The 16,486-nt window shown below is 40.4% G+C and overlaps 4 protein-coding genes across 7 annotated transcripts in view; 1 reads left to right on the plus strand and 3 right to left on the minus strand.

Annotated features, from left to right (window-relative positions):
• Positions 1-356: 356 nt before the first annotated feature.
• LOC111434045 lies at positions 357-908 on the minus strand. Its single transcript, XM_023071340.1, has 2 exons — positions 714-908; positions 357-611 (listed from the first exon to the last, which is right to left on the minus strand). The coding sequence occupies exons 1-2, from the start codon at positions 906-908 to the stop codon at positions 357-359; spliced, it is 450 nt and encodes a 149-aa protein (XP_022927108.1).
• Positions 909-5,811: 4,903 nt separating this feature from the next.
• Positions 5,812-13,080, plus strand: LOC111434213 (U4/U6.U5 tri-snRNP-associated protein 2-like). 4 transcript variants are annotated; one of them, XM_023071601.1, is made up of 11 exons: positions 5,813-6,012; positions 7,854-8,192; positions 8,303-8,547; positions 10,126-10,210; positions 10,292-10,477; positions 10,565-10,732; positions 10,826-11,023; positions 11,994-12,165; positions 12,255-12,426; positions 12,510-12,630; positions 12,729-13,080. In XM_023071601.1, the coding sequence occupies exons 2-10, from the start codon at positions 7,875-7,877 to the stop codon at positions 12,601-12,603; spliced, it is 1,638 nt and encodes a 545-aa protein (XP_022927369.1). In that variant the 5' UTR covers positions 5,813-6,012; positions 7,854-7,874; the 3' UTR covers positions 12,604-12,630; positions 12,729-13,080. The 4 variants fall into 4 exon arrangements, with proteins under 4 accessions (XP_022927368.1, XP_022927369.1, XP_022927370.1 ...); XM_023071602.1 differs by having other exon boundaries at positions 12,510-12,626; XM_023071600.1 differs by having other exon boundaries at positions 5,812-6,016; positions 12,510-13,080.
• Positions 13,081-14,400: 1,320 nt separating this feature from the next.
• LOC111434218 (BAG family molecular chaperone regulator 5, mitochondrial) lies at positions 14,401-15,388 on the minus strand. The gene has a single exon (XM_023071615.1). It carries the CDS (start codon positions 15,180-15,182, stop codon positions 14,577-14,579), a length of 606 nt encoding a protein of 201 aa, XP_022927383.1. The 5' UTR covers positions 15,183-15,388; the 3' UTR covers positions 14,401-14,576.
• Positions 15,389-15,952: 564 nt separating this feature from the next.
• The window catches only part of LOC111434219 (uclacyanin 1-like), a 1,675-nt gene continuing 1,141 nt past the window's right edge, over positions 15,953-16,486 (minus strand). Inside the window, exon 2 of the mRNA XM_023071616.1 lies at positions 15,953-16,430. Coding sequence (XP_022927384.1) covers positions 16,018-16,430 — 413 coding nt within the window. The 3' untranslated portion in view covers positions 15,953-16,017. The remainder of the gene's footprint in view (positions 16,431-16,486) is intronic.

A 16,486-nucleotide genomic window follows, 5' to 3' on the forward strand; every position in this document is an offset into this window, starting at 1 on the left:
CCTGGCAGATCCTCCGGGAAGACATTTACGAACTCCTTGACGATGTGTACCGAGGAGATTATTTGTTTGTTACTATTGTCTAAGGTCACGCTGGCTAGAAATGCACTTATGCCACTACGAATCAACTTCTTAGCCCTTAATGATGTTATGATGCTTGAGACTCCTTTGGAAGTGGCTCCTTATAGGTAAAGTTGTCCCTTGACGGAAGCCTAAGAGTCACTATTCATGTCTGGCAATCTATCAAAACGCGATTCTCACCTAGCCAATCCATACCTAAGATGACATCGAAGTCTTGCATTCTTAACACTATCAGTGTAGCTTCGATGACACGTCCTGATATTGTTACACCACCTCCCTTAAAAGGCTTTCGCATAGACGAAGGATGATTGGGATGCCACATTCTCCTTCCGTTCCTCCCTCAGGCCAGCAATAAATCGTTCGGCCTCCAACTCATCAGAACTAACATAGGCTGGAGAAAACCTTGCCAGCCTTTTGAACTCTAAGTCATATTCCTCCGCTGACCTATCTCCCTGTTTCAGTTCGAGGAATGATGTCTGCATTTTCACTCTGGCAGTGATTGGGTAATATTTGTGGAGATAAGCATCTTTAAACTAGCACCAGGTAATAAACTCTTCTTGTGGTATAATGGTCTTTTAAACACCCTTCCACTAGAAGTGCGCCTCTCCTTTCAGCATATACGTCTCACAATGGACTTGATACTTTAGCGGGCAGTTCATAAAATGGAAGGTTGTTTCTATGGCCTCTAGCCAATTCTCAGCAGCAATGGGATCCACCTTGCCTCCGTCAAAGGAAGGCGGTTTATGCCTCTGAAAATCTCTTAAGTAGCGGGACTCCACAGTCATAGTCCCTGAATCTTTAACTCCTTGCCCTACTGACTGATTAGTCATCATAGTTTGTATCATTTGGTTCGTCAGAGCCTGATTTTCCATCGAGATCATCATGAACGTCTAAAACATCTCTACTGTGGCCATGGCTAATGACTGGTTTAGTGGGACTGCTGTACAAGTGGTTGGAACCGATGGGACCTCCTCGGAGAAGGGAGCAGTAGGGTGTATCGAGCAGCCTTCGAGCCTTGGCCTTCCTTCGACATCTTTTTGTTCTTGATGGCTGTGGTATGGTCCCTTCGCTAGTTTGGGGCATATCCTCAACCTCCTCTTGAAATTCAGGTTGTGTGTGAGACCGTAAAGTAAAGAACAGAAGATGCAAACACCTATTTACCGAGTGAAAGAGTGAAAGAAGGGACAAGTGATTGAGTGAAGGAGAATGAATCTTGAGTTAAGTCCTGACTTGATTTTGAAGAAGAAAGATCAGTGAAAGAATAAATAGGTGAAGGAAAGAACAGAAAAGAGACCGTAAAGGATAGGAAAAGATGAAGGAACTGATCATCCAGCCTATTTACCAAGTGAAAGAATAAAGAGGAGCGAAGCCACTTTATAGTTCAAGAAGGTTCAGGAGTGAAGTTCGTAAACTCTCATTAATCTTGAGTCTTTCCTTCCGAAAAAAAAAGAAGAAATGGATGATTCATAGATTCAAGAAATTAGACTATGATTTAAATACTGAAATCTTATTCTTTTTTGTTCTTTGCTGCTTTACCGAGTGAAAAAAGAATTGGCCAGTTTACCCTGTTCAATCAGGTGCCACTTCAGGTGTTGGAACTGAGGTGTCCTAAACTTCCTCTCTTCTTCCCCTTCTGGGTCCAGGACCAACATATGGTTCGTGTCTCTTGGGTGCCATTATCTACCACAACAGAAAAAGAACTATGGTTACAATTCATTCGTAACACATCTCTTAGGTAATGTGCGATTATAATGCCATAGTAGGTCATGGTATACTCTATAAACACGCTTGACTTTTGTCTCTATGTTTCCATCATGTGAGAACGTCTGGTCGTGAGCGGCATGTGTTTGACGAGCGAGGTCACAGAGGATACGACTCTCTATCCTAAATGTCTACAGGACCTATAACCTGACTACTCTGATACCAAATTTGTCACAACCCAATATTTTACTACGGACCGTGACTAATGACACACACGAATGCACAAAGTGATTTAAATATGAAAAAGAGAAAATTCTTTAATTCCAATAAAGTTTTTGAACGACAAACAAACAGAAACCTTAACAGTTTGGAAATAAATTTTGAAAGAATACAAATACAAAATAAAGACTAGACTGACGCCCCGGGACAACCCATTCCTCTATGACAATCTCCGTCCCCATCACGCCCGCCCTTGACTGACACCTCGCGCTCCTGAAAAAGGAAAACATAGCAAGGATGAGTATAAAAAAATTATAATCAGTAAGCCCCCTACTTGTAGGCTCTCTTCGCAACCTAACTTAACAGGTTCCCACGGTCACCTAATTTGGTTCTAGGACATCTGGTTCTAATCTTAGTCCATTGGGGCTTGCCCCTTGGGTTTCGCCGGTTCGTCGTCCTTTCGTTAGACACCTAAAGATTCCTTACGCCAAGCTGATATGGTCCGTGCCTCTCTATGTGGTGCTACCTCTAAATGGCTATTTGGGACTACATGGTATCTAGCCTAGGGGTGTGTTAAATACCCCTAAGCCCCAGATAGCAAATGGGCTATACGACGTGGAGACACATTTCCCATGCGAAATGGTTAAGAGTAGTAAGGTCTGTTCAGGAACCCTTAGTCCTCCCACGAAGCTATAGATACCGTTCCCACACTAGCAATCTAATAACACTCCTGAGGTACCTTGTTGTCGTGGTAATCCACTAAGTTCCTAGGGGAAGGTTAAGTCTGGCTAGAGCGACTTATCGCTCCTAACAGCAATTCCCTAGGCTTATCATAGAAATGGGCCCTAGCAAATAACAGAGTGTGCATGCAACCGTCTTCTAACATCATAATATATAATTCATGCAAACTAGGCACGCTGGCTCAACGAGGCAATGGCCTCCATCAAGCACCCAGAACACGAAGTTCGCGCTCAATGGGACAAACTCATCCATCAAGCACCCGAAACGCGGAATACACAATTTCAACATAAATTAAACGCATGCATACGTATGACAAAAGCTTAAAGCATACAAGCAACACTCAGATAATTCACCCAATACACTCATAAGAATCAATCTAACTAATTTCATTCATGGAGAGCTAATCTAAGGCAAAGGTACTAGCATGCATACAATCCAAGCGAATCCTATAAGTATTTCTTCCTAAATACCGAGTGGTGACTTACCTGGTTGACGTGTGCCTTTTCGCTAGCATTTCTATGCCCGTGAGGTGTCCAAAAATACTGATTTCCTTCTATTAGGTCCCTATTCACATAAAAACAATATTAGAACTGGAATCGGGACAACAATTTGGCAAACAGAGGGAAAATGGGCCAAAATGACCGTTTCACGCGCGCTCACGCGCCAACAGTGCGTTGACCATGCGCGAGGAAGTGCGCTAGTCGCAGGCCGCACGCGTGCCACCTTCTGCGTAGTCTCGGGTCGGCCGATCCGATTCGGCTCGGCTTGGATTTGCGGTTCGGCTTGGGCTTTGCAAGCGACATGTGTCGTCGTTTCACTGGAGCTGTGTTGCTCCAACCTACGGTCGAAGCGTGTCCGGCGCCTGTTGCGCCGCCCTCCGCCGCTCGCCCTTTATAAGGGTCTGAAACCTTCTCCTAGCAGACGCATTTTAAAGCCTTGAGGGAAAGTTCGAAAGGAAAAACTCAAAAAGGACAATATCTGCTAGCGGTGGATCTGAGTCGTTGCAAATGGTATCAGAGCCAGACACCGGACGATGTGTCAGTCTTCTTGCTGTTCTCTGAAGGGGGGTAGACACGAGGCGGTGTGCTAATAAGGACGCTGGGCCCAAAAGGGGGGTGGATTTGGAGGGGGTCCCACATCGATTGGAGAAAGGAACGAGTACCAGCAAGGACGTTGGGCCTCGAAGGAGGGTGGATTGTGATGTCCCACATTGGTTGGGGAGGAGAACAAAACACCTTTATAAGGGTATGAAACCTTCCCCTAGCAGACGCGTTTTAAAGCCTTGAGGGAAAGCTCGAAAAGGAAAGCTCAAAGAAGACAATATCTGCTAGCTGTGGATCTGAGCCGTTACACACTGTGTGTAGGATATAACCTGCATTGATAGGAGACGAGGAACTACACAAGTAGACTATATAAGGGATTATCGTTGTATGCATGATAACCTATTTTGAGAGGAGACAAGGGACTAATACGTGAGTAACACGAAGAATTGCTACTGTGTGTATCATAACCTACCTTGAGAGGGGACGAGAGACTACGTATGTAGTCAACATGAGAAATCTCTATTGTGTGTATAATAACCCGCCTCGAGAGGGGACGAGAGACAATACAAGTAGCTGATTGAGGATATACTATTGTGTGTAGAACAAGCTCACCTTGAGAGTGGACGAGAGAGTGTATAAGTAGTATATTGAGGAGCTACTATTGTGTGTAGAGAAAATCCACTCTAATAGGAGACGAGGGACTATACAAATTGATTAGCTTGTCATGGGCACCATTGTGGAGTGAGGTAATAGTCGGGGGATAACTGAACTAGGCTTGAACCTCTTAGAGCCCTATGACAAGCCTATGGAAACTTATTATGTTAAAGATGCGATGAGAGCCTACATGTAGGTTACCTACTGAGTATTTTTATACTCACCCCTATTTCCTTTTCTTTTTCAGGTACTGGTTGAGGTAGGGAGGTGCTCAAGAGCTCTGTTATCACATAGGGATATCAGTTAGTCTATATTCTGTTTGGGGTTGACAATGTATTCTTTTGTATGTCGCACCCGTACCCTATTTGTAAATAACTAATACAATACATGCTTTTGTATTATATTGATTTGGATTTTGGTTTTCGCCCATGGTGCTGTAAAATCGCGCAAAATTTTATTGTATTTTCCCTGCATTTTCAATTTTTTGTTTTTTATTGGTTTTAGTTTTTGTCTTTAAGTCGCGGACTAATTTCTCAAAGTCTCGAAAATCGAGCCGTAACAAATTGGTATTAGAGTAGTCCGGTTTTAGGTCCTATAGACATTTTTGTTGGTAGCTAGAGTATTGTATAGCTCTGTGTCTTAGCTCTTTGACACGCCTCACTACGACTAGGTATGTTGTCTGAATACATATTGTAGAATAAGTCTACAAGGATGTAACTTAAGAGACTTATGATTATTATGGTTATTATTTATTTTTCTTGGTTGAACGACGTGCTAGGATATTAGGTAACATAAACTTCTTGTTTATATTATCGCTCCTAAGAGAAGAGGAACTTACATCAGGCCTGGACCTAGAAGGGGTAGAAGAAGGGTCGATGACGACATCGCATTTCCGGCACTTGAGGCAGAACAACATCCACCACAGGACGAGGCTAGGCATTGCCTCCTAACACTTGTAGAGCCATGCCACTGGTGCGAGCGCCTAGGAGAGGTCAAAGAAGGACTATGACCCGATATTCCCCTAACACAGTTCCTCGGGCACCCATGCAAGAGGAAATACCACCACTTAAATCAGTCATCGTCCTCGATGACCTTTTAGGAGCACAATCCTATTGCAGATTGCTTCTCCCATGATTGAGGCTTCACAAATCTCATCCACAAAGTTTTCTTTACTATGACTATGACTCGAACAAAGGGTCAAGACCTGTGGGAGTTTCTTGAAACAAAAATCTCATCAATTCATTAATAAAAAAAATTAAAAAAAAAACATTTAAAACGAATAAACATAGCAGAGATATTTTGATGGGTCCATCAAGACTGAAGCAACCGTGAGCTTGTTCGATCCGACGGCCAATAGAACGTAAACGAGTTGGGATCCACATTTGAAGATTAGACCTCACCTGTATCCAAACCCGTCCTTCTCTTCAATCTAGGGTTTTCGCTCACTGAACTTTCGCCAAGAATTCTCTCTTCTGCCAACAGCTCGCTATCTAACTTGAATTTTGATCTTCACCCAATCCGATTCGCTTCCTAGGGCGTCCCAGATAATCCAGCTATCTCTACTTTCAGATTCCAGGTTTGTAAGTCTGCTTGCTCTGCCTCGAGTTTTTCCGCGAGAAATCTTGCAATTTCTGAGCGTTGATTTTCATTTTTGTAATTATTGTTTGGCATTTGAATCTTCTGCGTGTGGGAAAGTGGAAAAGGGGGTTGCATTTTCGCTTTATCTGTTTGGGGAAATCTGGGACTCGAAAAAAGAAGGGTAGTTCGAATCATGCTTGTTCGGATGTTAATTCGACTCCAAATGCTAATAGGGGTGTTGATTTGGATTCTTCTATCGTTTTGAAAAGAGCCCATGAGTTTGAAGAAGATGGGAATAAAAGGTTCCGGAGTTATGATTTTGTTGGTGCTCTTGAGCAGTATGAAATGCACTTCGTCTTACTCCCAAAACCCACCCTGATCGAGCTGTGTTTCATAGCAATAGAGCGGCTTGTTTGATGCAATTGAAACCAATTGATCATGATACTGCTATTGCTGAGTGTACCATGGACCTCCAGCTCCAGCCCCAATTTGTTCGTGCTCTCCTTTGGAGGGCTCGTGCTTTTGAGGCCATTGGGAATTGAAAGAAGGGGGTTTGAATCATGCTTCTTCAGCTGTTAATTCGACCCCAAATGCTAATAGGGGTGTTCATTTTGGATTCTTCTATCTTGTTGAAAAGAGCCCATAAGTTGAACAATCCTATCATCCATCCAACTATAGGTGTATGTGAGGCCTAATCATTATTCGAGTTCATTTCTCGAACCCCTAATGGTTCCTACATCGTACTATCATACAATATGACATATCCATCGGATCATGCATTATGACAAGCTCATAAGCTTATACTAGAGTCTAGCATACTAATGATGATTCCTTAACAAGCTCATATTCCACGATTGCAATCAGGATTCTACTAAATTAGGTCATGCTACCATTATTCAAGCACGTATTTGAGTTCCTATTCACAAGATTGACATGCTTATCATACACATCAAGTCAAATACTTGTTTAGGAGCTTCGATATGCTACGTACTTGTATCACTTAGCCCGTTTCTTGTGTAAAACGTCCTTAAAGTAGTTATTTCTTTCCAATTTCTTCCGATTACACCTATACTTAATAGTATTCAGGGTTAATGTGAGCCAATATTGATAGAAAAGGTCAAAAGGAGTCGAACGGGACAAACTGAGGTCTGATACGCACTCCCACGTGGCCACACACCCTCCATGTGCTTCTCCACTTGTCAACAACTTTGGCCACTTTCACCCTACATGCACGTGAGTCTTATGTACCGACCATCTTCTTCCTCGCGAAAGTTGCAGAATTTTCAGAACTTCTCCAATAATTCCCACTATGTCTGAGGTTACCTCTCCGCAGTTTCTTCTATGACATTGTAGACCTACTCCTAACTAATCCATTGAGACAAGTTTGAGCGAGTTTTTTGCACACATCATGAATTTAAAGCTGGAATTTCGCGGGTTTTTCCAAACATTCACCTCTTATGTAAGCCCCTTTCATGCTCAGTTTCCTCCCAATTTAGCATCGTGGTTGTATTGTTCTCCCTCCTATGAACTCAAGGCATGCTTCAACTTGCCAAAACATCCATGTAAATCTCCTTGAATCTCAGATTTTCAACTTGGTTTTGGGTGGGTTTGTTTCTGCACACGTTCCTGGTTTTTCCCTTGCTCAAGCTCACTGTAGTCTACTTAAAATGCCCTTTAACACTCCTTAACCTTCTGCCAATTCACTTGTTTTCCACCACGGCCTAAGATTATTCTCCACCTATGTGTGTTCCTTTTCTCCCGCCATAGTAGCAGCGTTTTTTTTAATAGAATGCTATATCATATATATTCATATTATTTATAAATTTGCTCTATTGCCAGAGAGGAAAAAGGGACGATAGAATGGGATCAAAGAGGCAAAATGATAGTGTCGTAGATGAGGAAGAGTTGGGTCCAGACTTAAAAAGGCATAAATCACTTGGAGAATCGTCACCTTCTTCTCCACCTGCCTCAGAGAACCCTCAGCTTCCCGGTTTTAACTATGGCGACGATGATGAAGAAGAAGATTACAAATCTAAACAAAATGGAAGTGGATATGATGGAGATGAAGGGGATGGTACTGATGATGAAGAAAATGATGAAGATGAAAATCATATAATGCGTAGTCGTGATGTTGAAGTTCGAAAAGATTGTCCTTATCTTGATACTGTAAACCGTCAGGTGCATTGCTTATCTCTTATTTGTACATCCATTGTGCATTTCTGCATCTTAGGGTTAAGACCACTTTGTTATTTACTTCTTGCCAATTCATATCTGTTCATGCTTTGTAGGTTTTGGATTTCGATTTTGAAAAGTTTTGTTCTGTCTCTCTGTCAAATCTGAATGTTTATGCCTGCCTAGTATGTGGCAAGTATTATCAAGGGAGAGGGAAGAAGTCTCATGCTTACACTCATAGTCTTGAAGCAGGACACCATGTGTACATCAACCTACGGACAGAGAAAGTTTACTGCCTTCCCGATGGATATGAGATTAATGACCCCTCGTTGGATGATATTCGATATGTCCTGAATCCAAGGTTTGCTTATACTTCATCCATTACTTGGTTTGCACACTACTAGGGCATGGTACAATGATGTTTCATCTTCAGTGTTCAAGGAAAAATTATTCTAATGCCACCACAACACCCAAAAAGAAAACAAGAAATAAGAAAATCCTCGACTTCTAAGTTTAGCACCTCTAACCTTGTCTCTAGCTAAGATATACATCCTCAAGAATTTGGGAACTTTATCACCTTTGAGACCTTTTTATCTTGCAGTTTAATATTGTTTCCTGGTTGGATTGGAATTTGCGAGCAACTAGTCTAGGGAAAAGACTAGACTAATATCATTTTTGTTATCGCCTCCTGGTGTAGGTTCAACAATTTATTTTGTTATTATTCTATTTCTGGTGCTTGTGCTGATTGGAGGGCTTAGTTTAACTTCCATTTGTCTGGTGGAGGCTGTCCTCCCCATCTTTTGTACATTTCAGTATCTTAATTAAATTTCCTTTGGAAAACAATTATCCACCTTGCTCCATATTTTGATTTTCTCTTTTAAGCTTTTCAATTTTTCCATGAGCTTAAAACCTGGCCATTTTTCTGAGCTATCCTCCTCCCACGTACGATTGAGTCTGGATCCTGGAGCTAATCATTTTGGAATTTGAAAGAAGAATACCAGTGAATCCAACAAAAAATGGAGCATGACCTGATATCATTCATTTTCTTCAAAACTTTGGAGTCTGAGTATATCTACCCATTCTCTAGTTACTAAGAAGAGTCCACTAGAACTGTATTGCCTCCTCTCTTATATTGGGCCAAGTGTAGTATTACTGAAGGAAAGATCTACCAAATTCAGTTTATCTATCAATTCACAAGAACATCTTATGCTTCTCTTTGTTCTTCTAAGTTCCACCTCGTGGGTTGAAGATCCCTTCCCCCTTGTTTTTTGCCCTTGCAGAAAAAGTAACCCATTATTTTGAATGAAATTTGAATTGATGGATCTACGACAAACACTGACAGTTCCATTATAATTTTTGTTTGCACCCATTATCTTCGGTAAATTCAGATGTGAAGCATCATCATGGGTCATCAAATCATGAAATCCCCAATCCTATTTGATGTAGGACAGTGATAGGAAATTTCTTGGGAAATGCATATGCGAGATTTAGGATTTCTCATGGCCGTAGAAGCCATATCCAATGTATTTTAGTGGAAAAGCGCAACATTAAAATTAAAAGAAAAATAGAAGGGATGCTTTAGAATTCCACACAGGACCTTAGTAGTCCACCTAGGAAATATTTCTTTGAAAATTTGTCTTAATTTTTTCCGTTTTAGAGAAAAGTTAATTGCACATTAGAAGAGTATAATCCCTACTCATGTAACATCTTGTTAGACTTAAATGTAAACTTAAAAATTAAAACTAGGATTTCAAATAACTAAAGCTTGTTTAAATGAGACAAATTATTAAAGCAAATCTTCAAATTTGAGCAAAATATGAAACCTAAAATCCTAATAATAATAATAATAATATAATAAATTATTGTGCTTGACTATGAATAGATGTTATACTGTCTTTAATGAAATATGCTTTAATGGTCCTTTTGGCACTGTGTGCAGGTTTGCCAAAGAGCAGGTAGAGCAGCTTGACAAGAAGAAGCAATGGTCTAGAGCACTTGATGGTTCTGATTACCTTCCAGGAATGGTAATTATATTTTCATTGTATTTGTGTTATCTTATCTGTTAGATTGGCATCAAGGGCTAAATTTGAATTTGGTGGAACCAGGTGGGGCTTAACAACATTAAAGAAACTGATTTTGTAAATGTGACAATTCAATCCTTAATGAGGGTTACACCACTCAGGAACTTCTTCCTCATACCGGAGAACTATCAGCACTGCAGATCTCCACTTGTCCACCGGTTTGGTGAACTCACACGTAAGATTTGGCATGCACGAAACTTCAAAGGACAGGTTTGACTTTACTGTTCATTGATGTTCTTCTCGGTGGTAGTTTTTATTTTTTAAGTATAAAGATTTTGAATCCTTAAGAATTTATAGGTAAGCCCGCATGAATTCCTGCAAGCAGTTATGAAGGCTAGTAAAAAGCGTTTCCGAATAGGTGCACAGTCGGATCCTGTTGAATTTATGTCATGGTTTCTTAACACACTACATTCAGAACTGCGAGTTTCAAAGAAAAGTAGCAGTATAATCTACGAGTGTTTCCAGGTTCTCTTTAATTTTCTCAAGTAATATTGTGAATTACTTTCCGATGGTACTAGTAAACTGAAACTTATGTTATATATTTATATTTTGGACCAGGGAGAACTGGAGGTTGTCAAAGAGATTCACTCGAAAGCTCTCACTGAGAAGAAAGAGAATGGTGACGATCAGGATGCTGGAACTGAAGGTAGCAGTGTAATAATGGAAACTTCAAGAATGCCATTCTTAATGCTTGGATTGGATTTACCGCCGCCACCTCTTTTCAAAGATGTTATGGAGAAAAATATAATACCACAGGTAGGTGTAATTTTCTCGCTGGTTTCTTTTGTACAGGAGGGTACTTATACAGCCACTAGTTTCCATTTTCTCTTGAAAGTTTTCATTTCGTGCTTAGTTCAATATTGGAGACTTGTTTGATTTTGAGAGTACTCGAGATTGCCATGACTTTCTCCTCCTGGCTCTCTCCCAACCCCTTCCCTTCTCCATCATCAGACTACCAAACCATGGTGTTGAGTGTATCTCTGAACCAAAAGCTTTTCAAGTAAACATCAAATTCTTTGGTCAGAGAAACTTTTTCCAGCAAAAGGGGTTAACACTGTGGAGTTGGTTAAGTTGGACTGTAGTGGAGGGAAAAGCCGTTTACTCATTCCAATAGGTGATCAAGGAAAAGGATGGAATGGTTTTTTAGACCTCATTAGTATCCACTCTAATTTCAAAGGGGCCATAAATGACAACTACGGTCCCCCGTTTCAAGCGTTTTGGAGCTCAACTTACTGCTATTTGATAAAAATGGTCGATAATTTGCGGTCGGCATGGGTCCAAGAATCAAAGACCTTTTAATGCTTCTTTTTGGAGGCAATAATTGTAAGAGGAATAAAAAATTGTTGGTTGTTTCAATAGTTGCTGTTAGGAGAATTGGCGAGCAAAAGGCTTGGGAACTTTTTATAATATTAGAAGTTTTTTCTTCTTTTTCTCCCTTATTAATGTTGGATATTATTGATTTTGGAGAAATCTTCAAACCTTCAAGTTTTGTGAACTTCTTTTCTATAAACGTCAATGAAAATTAGGCTTCTTTTTCTATTTTGGTCCTTTTGCGTGGGGGTTGGGTCCACTCCCAACTTGTCTCATGTCTTTTAAGTTTCATTTAATAGAAAGGTTTCCCTTATTTAAGAGATTATAACTTGTGGTCAATTAGAAGTAATTATGTAATTCTTAGTATATCTATGACCTAATTTTTTGAATGTCCGTTTATGTATTTCTTTTCTAGGTTCCACTCTTCAACATTTTGAAAAAATTTGATGGTGAAACTATCACAGAAGTTGTACGGCCACGTATAGCAAGGATGCGCTACCGTGTTACTCGATTGCCTCAGTATTTAATTCTTCATATGCGGCGATTTACGAAGAACAACTTTTTTGTGGAAAAGAATCCCACTTTAGGTAGTTGATTGCATTATATTTGTGAGAGTATATATTACTGCGGAATGAAGTATCTTTTGTTAATTTAATAATTGACATTTTGGTCTCAGTGAACTTTCCCGTCAAGAATCTAGAATTGAAGGATTACATCCCCTTGCCAACTCCGAAAGAGAGTGAAAAATTACGTTCGAAGTACGATTTAATTGCAAATATTGTTCATGATGGCAAACCGAATGAAGGGTACTACAGGGTATTTGTACAGAGGAAGTCGGAAGAATTATGGTAATTCTTCTTTCCCTTTTTGTAAATGGTACCCAATGATCTAGAATGCCTGACCCCATTGCGATCAAACGTCGATATTACAGGTACGAGATGCAGGATCTTCACGTCTCAGAAACACTTCCTCAAATGGTTGCTCTATCTGAGGCTTATATGCAGATATATGAACGGCAGCAATAGATAGGAAGTTCAATAGCGCAATAGTTGGTTTATTTCCCCTCTACAATATATGCATCTGTACTTAAACAGGAGATGATAGTAGATAAAGGAAGCTTCTTGCTGCTAATCTCTTCGTTTAATTGTAGAATCAATTGAACATACTTTGGGAAATTGGACTGGAAAGGTCTGGACAATGCTGCTGCTGATGCTGCTGCACACCAATTTCTGTAAAGCAGGTGAAATTTTGTTGCCTAAATTACCTGAGTTTTTCTGTAACAAACATAACATTAATGATTATGATATAGATAGTAAGGCAACGGGATGAGTTTTATGAGTTTGGAGGATATGTATTTGCAGAGATGTGGTATATGAGAAGGCATAACTGTGAGAGTTTGTACTTTTGAGTATCTACTGAATTTTTGTTACTTGTTGGTAGGCTGTGTAGAACATATATTCTTGAGTTTGCAGCCCAATAGACAGACTCCTCTGATTAATAACACCCTTTAGTACGCCCCTCTTCCCCTCACCTTCCTCCCAAATTCTCATCTTCATTGCCACTTCTTTTAGTTAGTAGCAGATTCTATACTGTTATTAGAGTTCGTTTTTTTCGAGTGTTGGTTTCGTTCTTAAAACTTCTAATGAAGTTTAGTTTCGGGAAGTGTCTTTCTAACTAGATAATTAGTATGATCTCCAAACAAAGTTGAACATCTATCTCTTTGACCTGATAGCTAGTATTGCCTCTTAGTGTAGTCAATGATGGGTCAAACTCAATTAAGTGGAGGAACATCTAACGTCTCTCTGACTTGATAGCTAGTATCGCTTTAGTGTAGTCAATGATGAGTCAAACTCAAATAAGTGAAGGAACATCCGTCTCTTCTTTGGCTTGATAGCTAGTATCGCCTCATAGTGTAGTCATTGACGAGTCAAACTCAAATAAGTGGAGGAACATTTGACAGTGTAGTCAATGATGAGTCAAACTCAAATAAGTGGAGGAACATCTGACAGTGTAGTCAATGACGAGTCAAACTCAAATAAGTGGAGGAACATTTGACAGTGTAGTCAATGATGAGTCAAACTCAAATAAGTGGAGGAACATCTGACAGTGTAGTCAATGATGAGTCAAACTCAAATAAGTGGAGGAACATCTGACAGTGTAGTCAATGATGAGTCAAACTCAAATAAGTGGAGGAACATCTGACGTCTCTTCTTTGACTTGATAGCTAGTATCGCCTCATAGTGTAGTCATTGACGAGTCAAACTCAAATAAGTGGAGGAACATCTGACGTCTTTCTGGTCTAATAGCTAGTATTGTCTCTTAATGTAGTCAATGAAGGATCAAACTCAGATAAGTGGAGGAACATTGACGTCTCTCTGACTTGATAGCTAGTATCAGCTAGTATCGCCTCTTAGTGTAGTCAATGACGGGTCTGGGTCAAACTCAGATAAGTGGAAGAACATCTGACGTCTCTCTGACCTGATAGCTAGTATTGTCTCTTAGTGTAGTCAATGATAGGTCAAACTCAGATAAGTGGAGGAACATAGACATCTCTCTGACCGCTAATACTGCCTCTTAGTGTAGTCAATGACGGGTCAAACTCAAATAAGTGAAGGAACATCCGACGTTCTAATAGCTAGTATTGCCTCGCAGTGCAATCGATGATGGGTCAAACTCGAATAAGTGGAGGAAAACTTATTATTTTACCGTTTTAGAAGTTTCAAGAATCGATTACTTCGATTATTATGGATACATTTAATGACTAAAATTTGTTTGATATGGTAGTTTTTAAATAAGTACAAATTCTCAATAAGCTCTATAGCTTAGCCATTAAAATATTCCATAATTTTCAAACATCTAATAAAATTCCTTCCTTTGATTTCTAATTTTGTACACTACACACATTTTATAATCCCTTAGCTTAAAAATAATAATAATAAAACACGTGTCCAAATCTTAGTAGAATGTGCAAGATAACTGTAGGCAACTCCACAGCAGATTAGGACCCACTGAGAAACCTCTGGAAGCAACGGAACCCTAAGTACTGAGCACAGAACCTCTCCATTTCATCGCCGCCTCTCTCCCGGCAAACCTCCGCCTCCATCTCCGCCATCGTCTCGTCCCAATTCCTCACAAATCCGTCGCAATCCCATCCGTTGAAGTCCACCTTCGCCTCCGACACTGCGTCCAAGATCTCCTGCAAGCCAACGATCCGACGGCTCACTTTCCTCCTCGCCTCCCTCACCGCGGGATCGATCCCCGGCACCGAGTCCAACCTAAGAAGGATACTCATCAACGCCTCGTTCATCCTCAGCTTCTCGAGATCGTTGCTTCTGACGGCGTCGACCGTCTCCTGACGCTGTATTAGAGCCTGGATCTGATCTGCCTCTCTGTCGACGGCAGCTATAGTTTTGTAGAGACTGCGGATCCGGTGAGAACGGTAGGCGGCCTGGATCTTCGCGGCAGCGGAGGACTGAAGGGAGGGAGAAGGAGAAGGTTGGAGAAGGAGAGGGGTGGAATTGGGAGGTGTAGAATGGTGAATATGAGAAGAGTAGGAGAAAGCGGTGGCGGTGGCGGTGGCATAGTAGAAAGATGTGGGATTCATGGAGGAAAGCGATGGGACGGTGAACGGCGAGGGAGCAGAAGAAGAAGGGCGAAGGGAGTTGGACCGTTGTAGTTGGCGTATTATTCCGACGACGATCTCTGTTTTTAAAATATGTTTGCTTCAAATGCCACAAAATCTCAAACCCAATTCATACTGTTTTGATCATTATATTACAAAGTGAGTTCTTCTTTAAGTGTACAAAGTGAGTTCTTCTTTAAGTGTACAAGAAAGTGACATCTTTATTCAAAAGTATGTTACGAATCACAACTGGTATTATATTGTCCATTTTGAATCACAACCGGTATTCTATTGTCCATTTTGAGCCATGAACTCTGTGGCTTTGCTTTGGGATTTTGAACTTCCCAAAAGAGCTCGTCAATGGAGATGGTATTTCTCACTTATAAATTCATAATCTTCCACTAACATGGGACTCACTCCCAATAATTCTCAACAAAATATATCAAAAAAATAATTACTATAATTAATATACAAATGTAATCTAAAAAGTAAATAAAACGTCTTAAAACTAAAAAAAATTACATCACAGAAATTTGAATTAAAACTAAGAGAAATTTGAATTATGCTCAATGTTATTAGAGTTTACTTTGAGACAATTTCATTTAATTCTCGTGTAATTATTTGCTTAAAATTGAATTGCACCGTCAAAATAGTTTTAAACTTTAATACATTTAATCTCCTGAAGAAGTGGTTAAGAAAACATTTTGGAGCATCTAATCGTGCTTAACTAATTATCACCACCCGTCATAATATACTTAATCTTAATCTAATTAACTTCATTATATAAGACCACATTAGAAAGGAAAAAAAAAATGTTTCATATGATCCAATAAGATAAGTAAAGGGTGAAGGGCAAAAAGGTGAGAGTGAGATAAGACATGGCAGTTAAGGGCGGAGAAGAGGCGGAAGGAGTGGGCGGTGCGGCCGCTGAATCGCCGTCCGACACGTCGTTCGTTGTTTCAACTCCTGTCGTTTTCATTTGGGCCTTGTGTTGGGCTTGGTTTTGGTCTTGGGCTTGGGCTTGGGCTTCCACTTGTACGTGCAGTTTCAGGCCCTTTTTGCAGCTTTCTGGTTTGCTACTCGCGAAGTAGCGGATTCCCTCTCCGTTTAACGGCACGATATCTATGCCGTCGGTGTACATCTTAATGAAGTTGCTTACATCGCACGCTTCGTATTCCTTCTTGCTTTGCAGCTCCACTATCTTACCCTGTGCCATCGAGTATGCGAACCCTGCACCCCCCCCCCCAACTTTATTACAAATACAAATTGAATAAAAAAAAAAAAAA

The sequence above is a fragment of the Cucurbita moschata genome, unplaced genomic scaffold, assembly GCF_002738365.1.
Source record: "Cucurbita moschata cultivar Rifu unplaced genomic scaffold, Cmos_1.0 Cmo_Scf00044, whole genome shotgun sequence".
Lineage (NCBI taxonomy): Eukaryota > Viridiplantae > Streptophyta > Magnoliopsida > Cucurbitales > Cucurbitaceae > Cucurbita > Cucurbita moschata.

Bases quoted from the DNA above. Each gene is read 5' to 3' on its own strand.
- LOC111434213 (XM_023071600.1), top strand. From the start codon at position 7,875: ATGGGATCAAAGAGGCAAAATGATAGTGTCGTAGATGAGGAAGAGTTG. The intron at 8,548-10,125 runs GTTTGCTTATAC...CACTGTGTGCAG, and splicing joins CGATATGTCCTGAATCCAAG to GTTTGCCAAAGAGCAGGTAG. The intron at 10,211-10,291 runs GTAATTATATTT...TGGTGGAACCAG, and splicing joins CTGATTACCTTCCAGGAATG to GTGGGGCTTAACAACATTAA.
- LOC111434045 (XM_023071340.1), bottom strand. From the start codon at position 908: ATGACTAATCAGTCAGTAGGGCAAGGAGTTAAAGATTCAGGGACTATG. The intron at 612-713 runs GTCCATTGTGAG...ACCTGGTGCTAG, and splicing joins ACTGCCCGCTAAAGTATCAA to TTTAAAGATGCTTATCTCCA.
- LOC111434218 (XM_023071615.1), bottom strand. From the start codon at position 15,182: ATGAATCCCACATCTTTCTACTATGCCACCGCCACCGCCACCGCTTTC.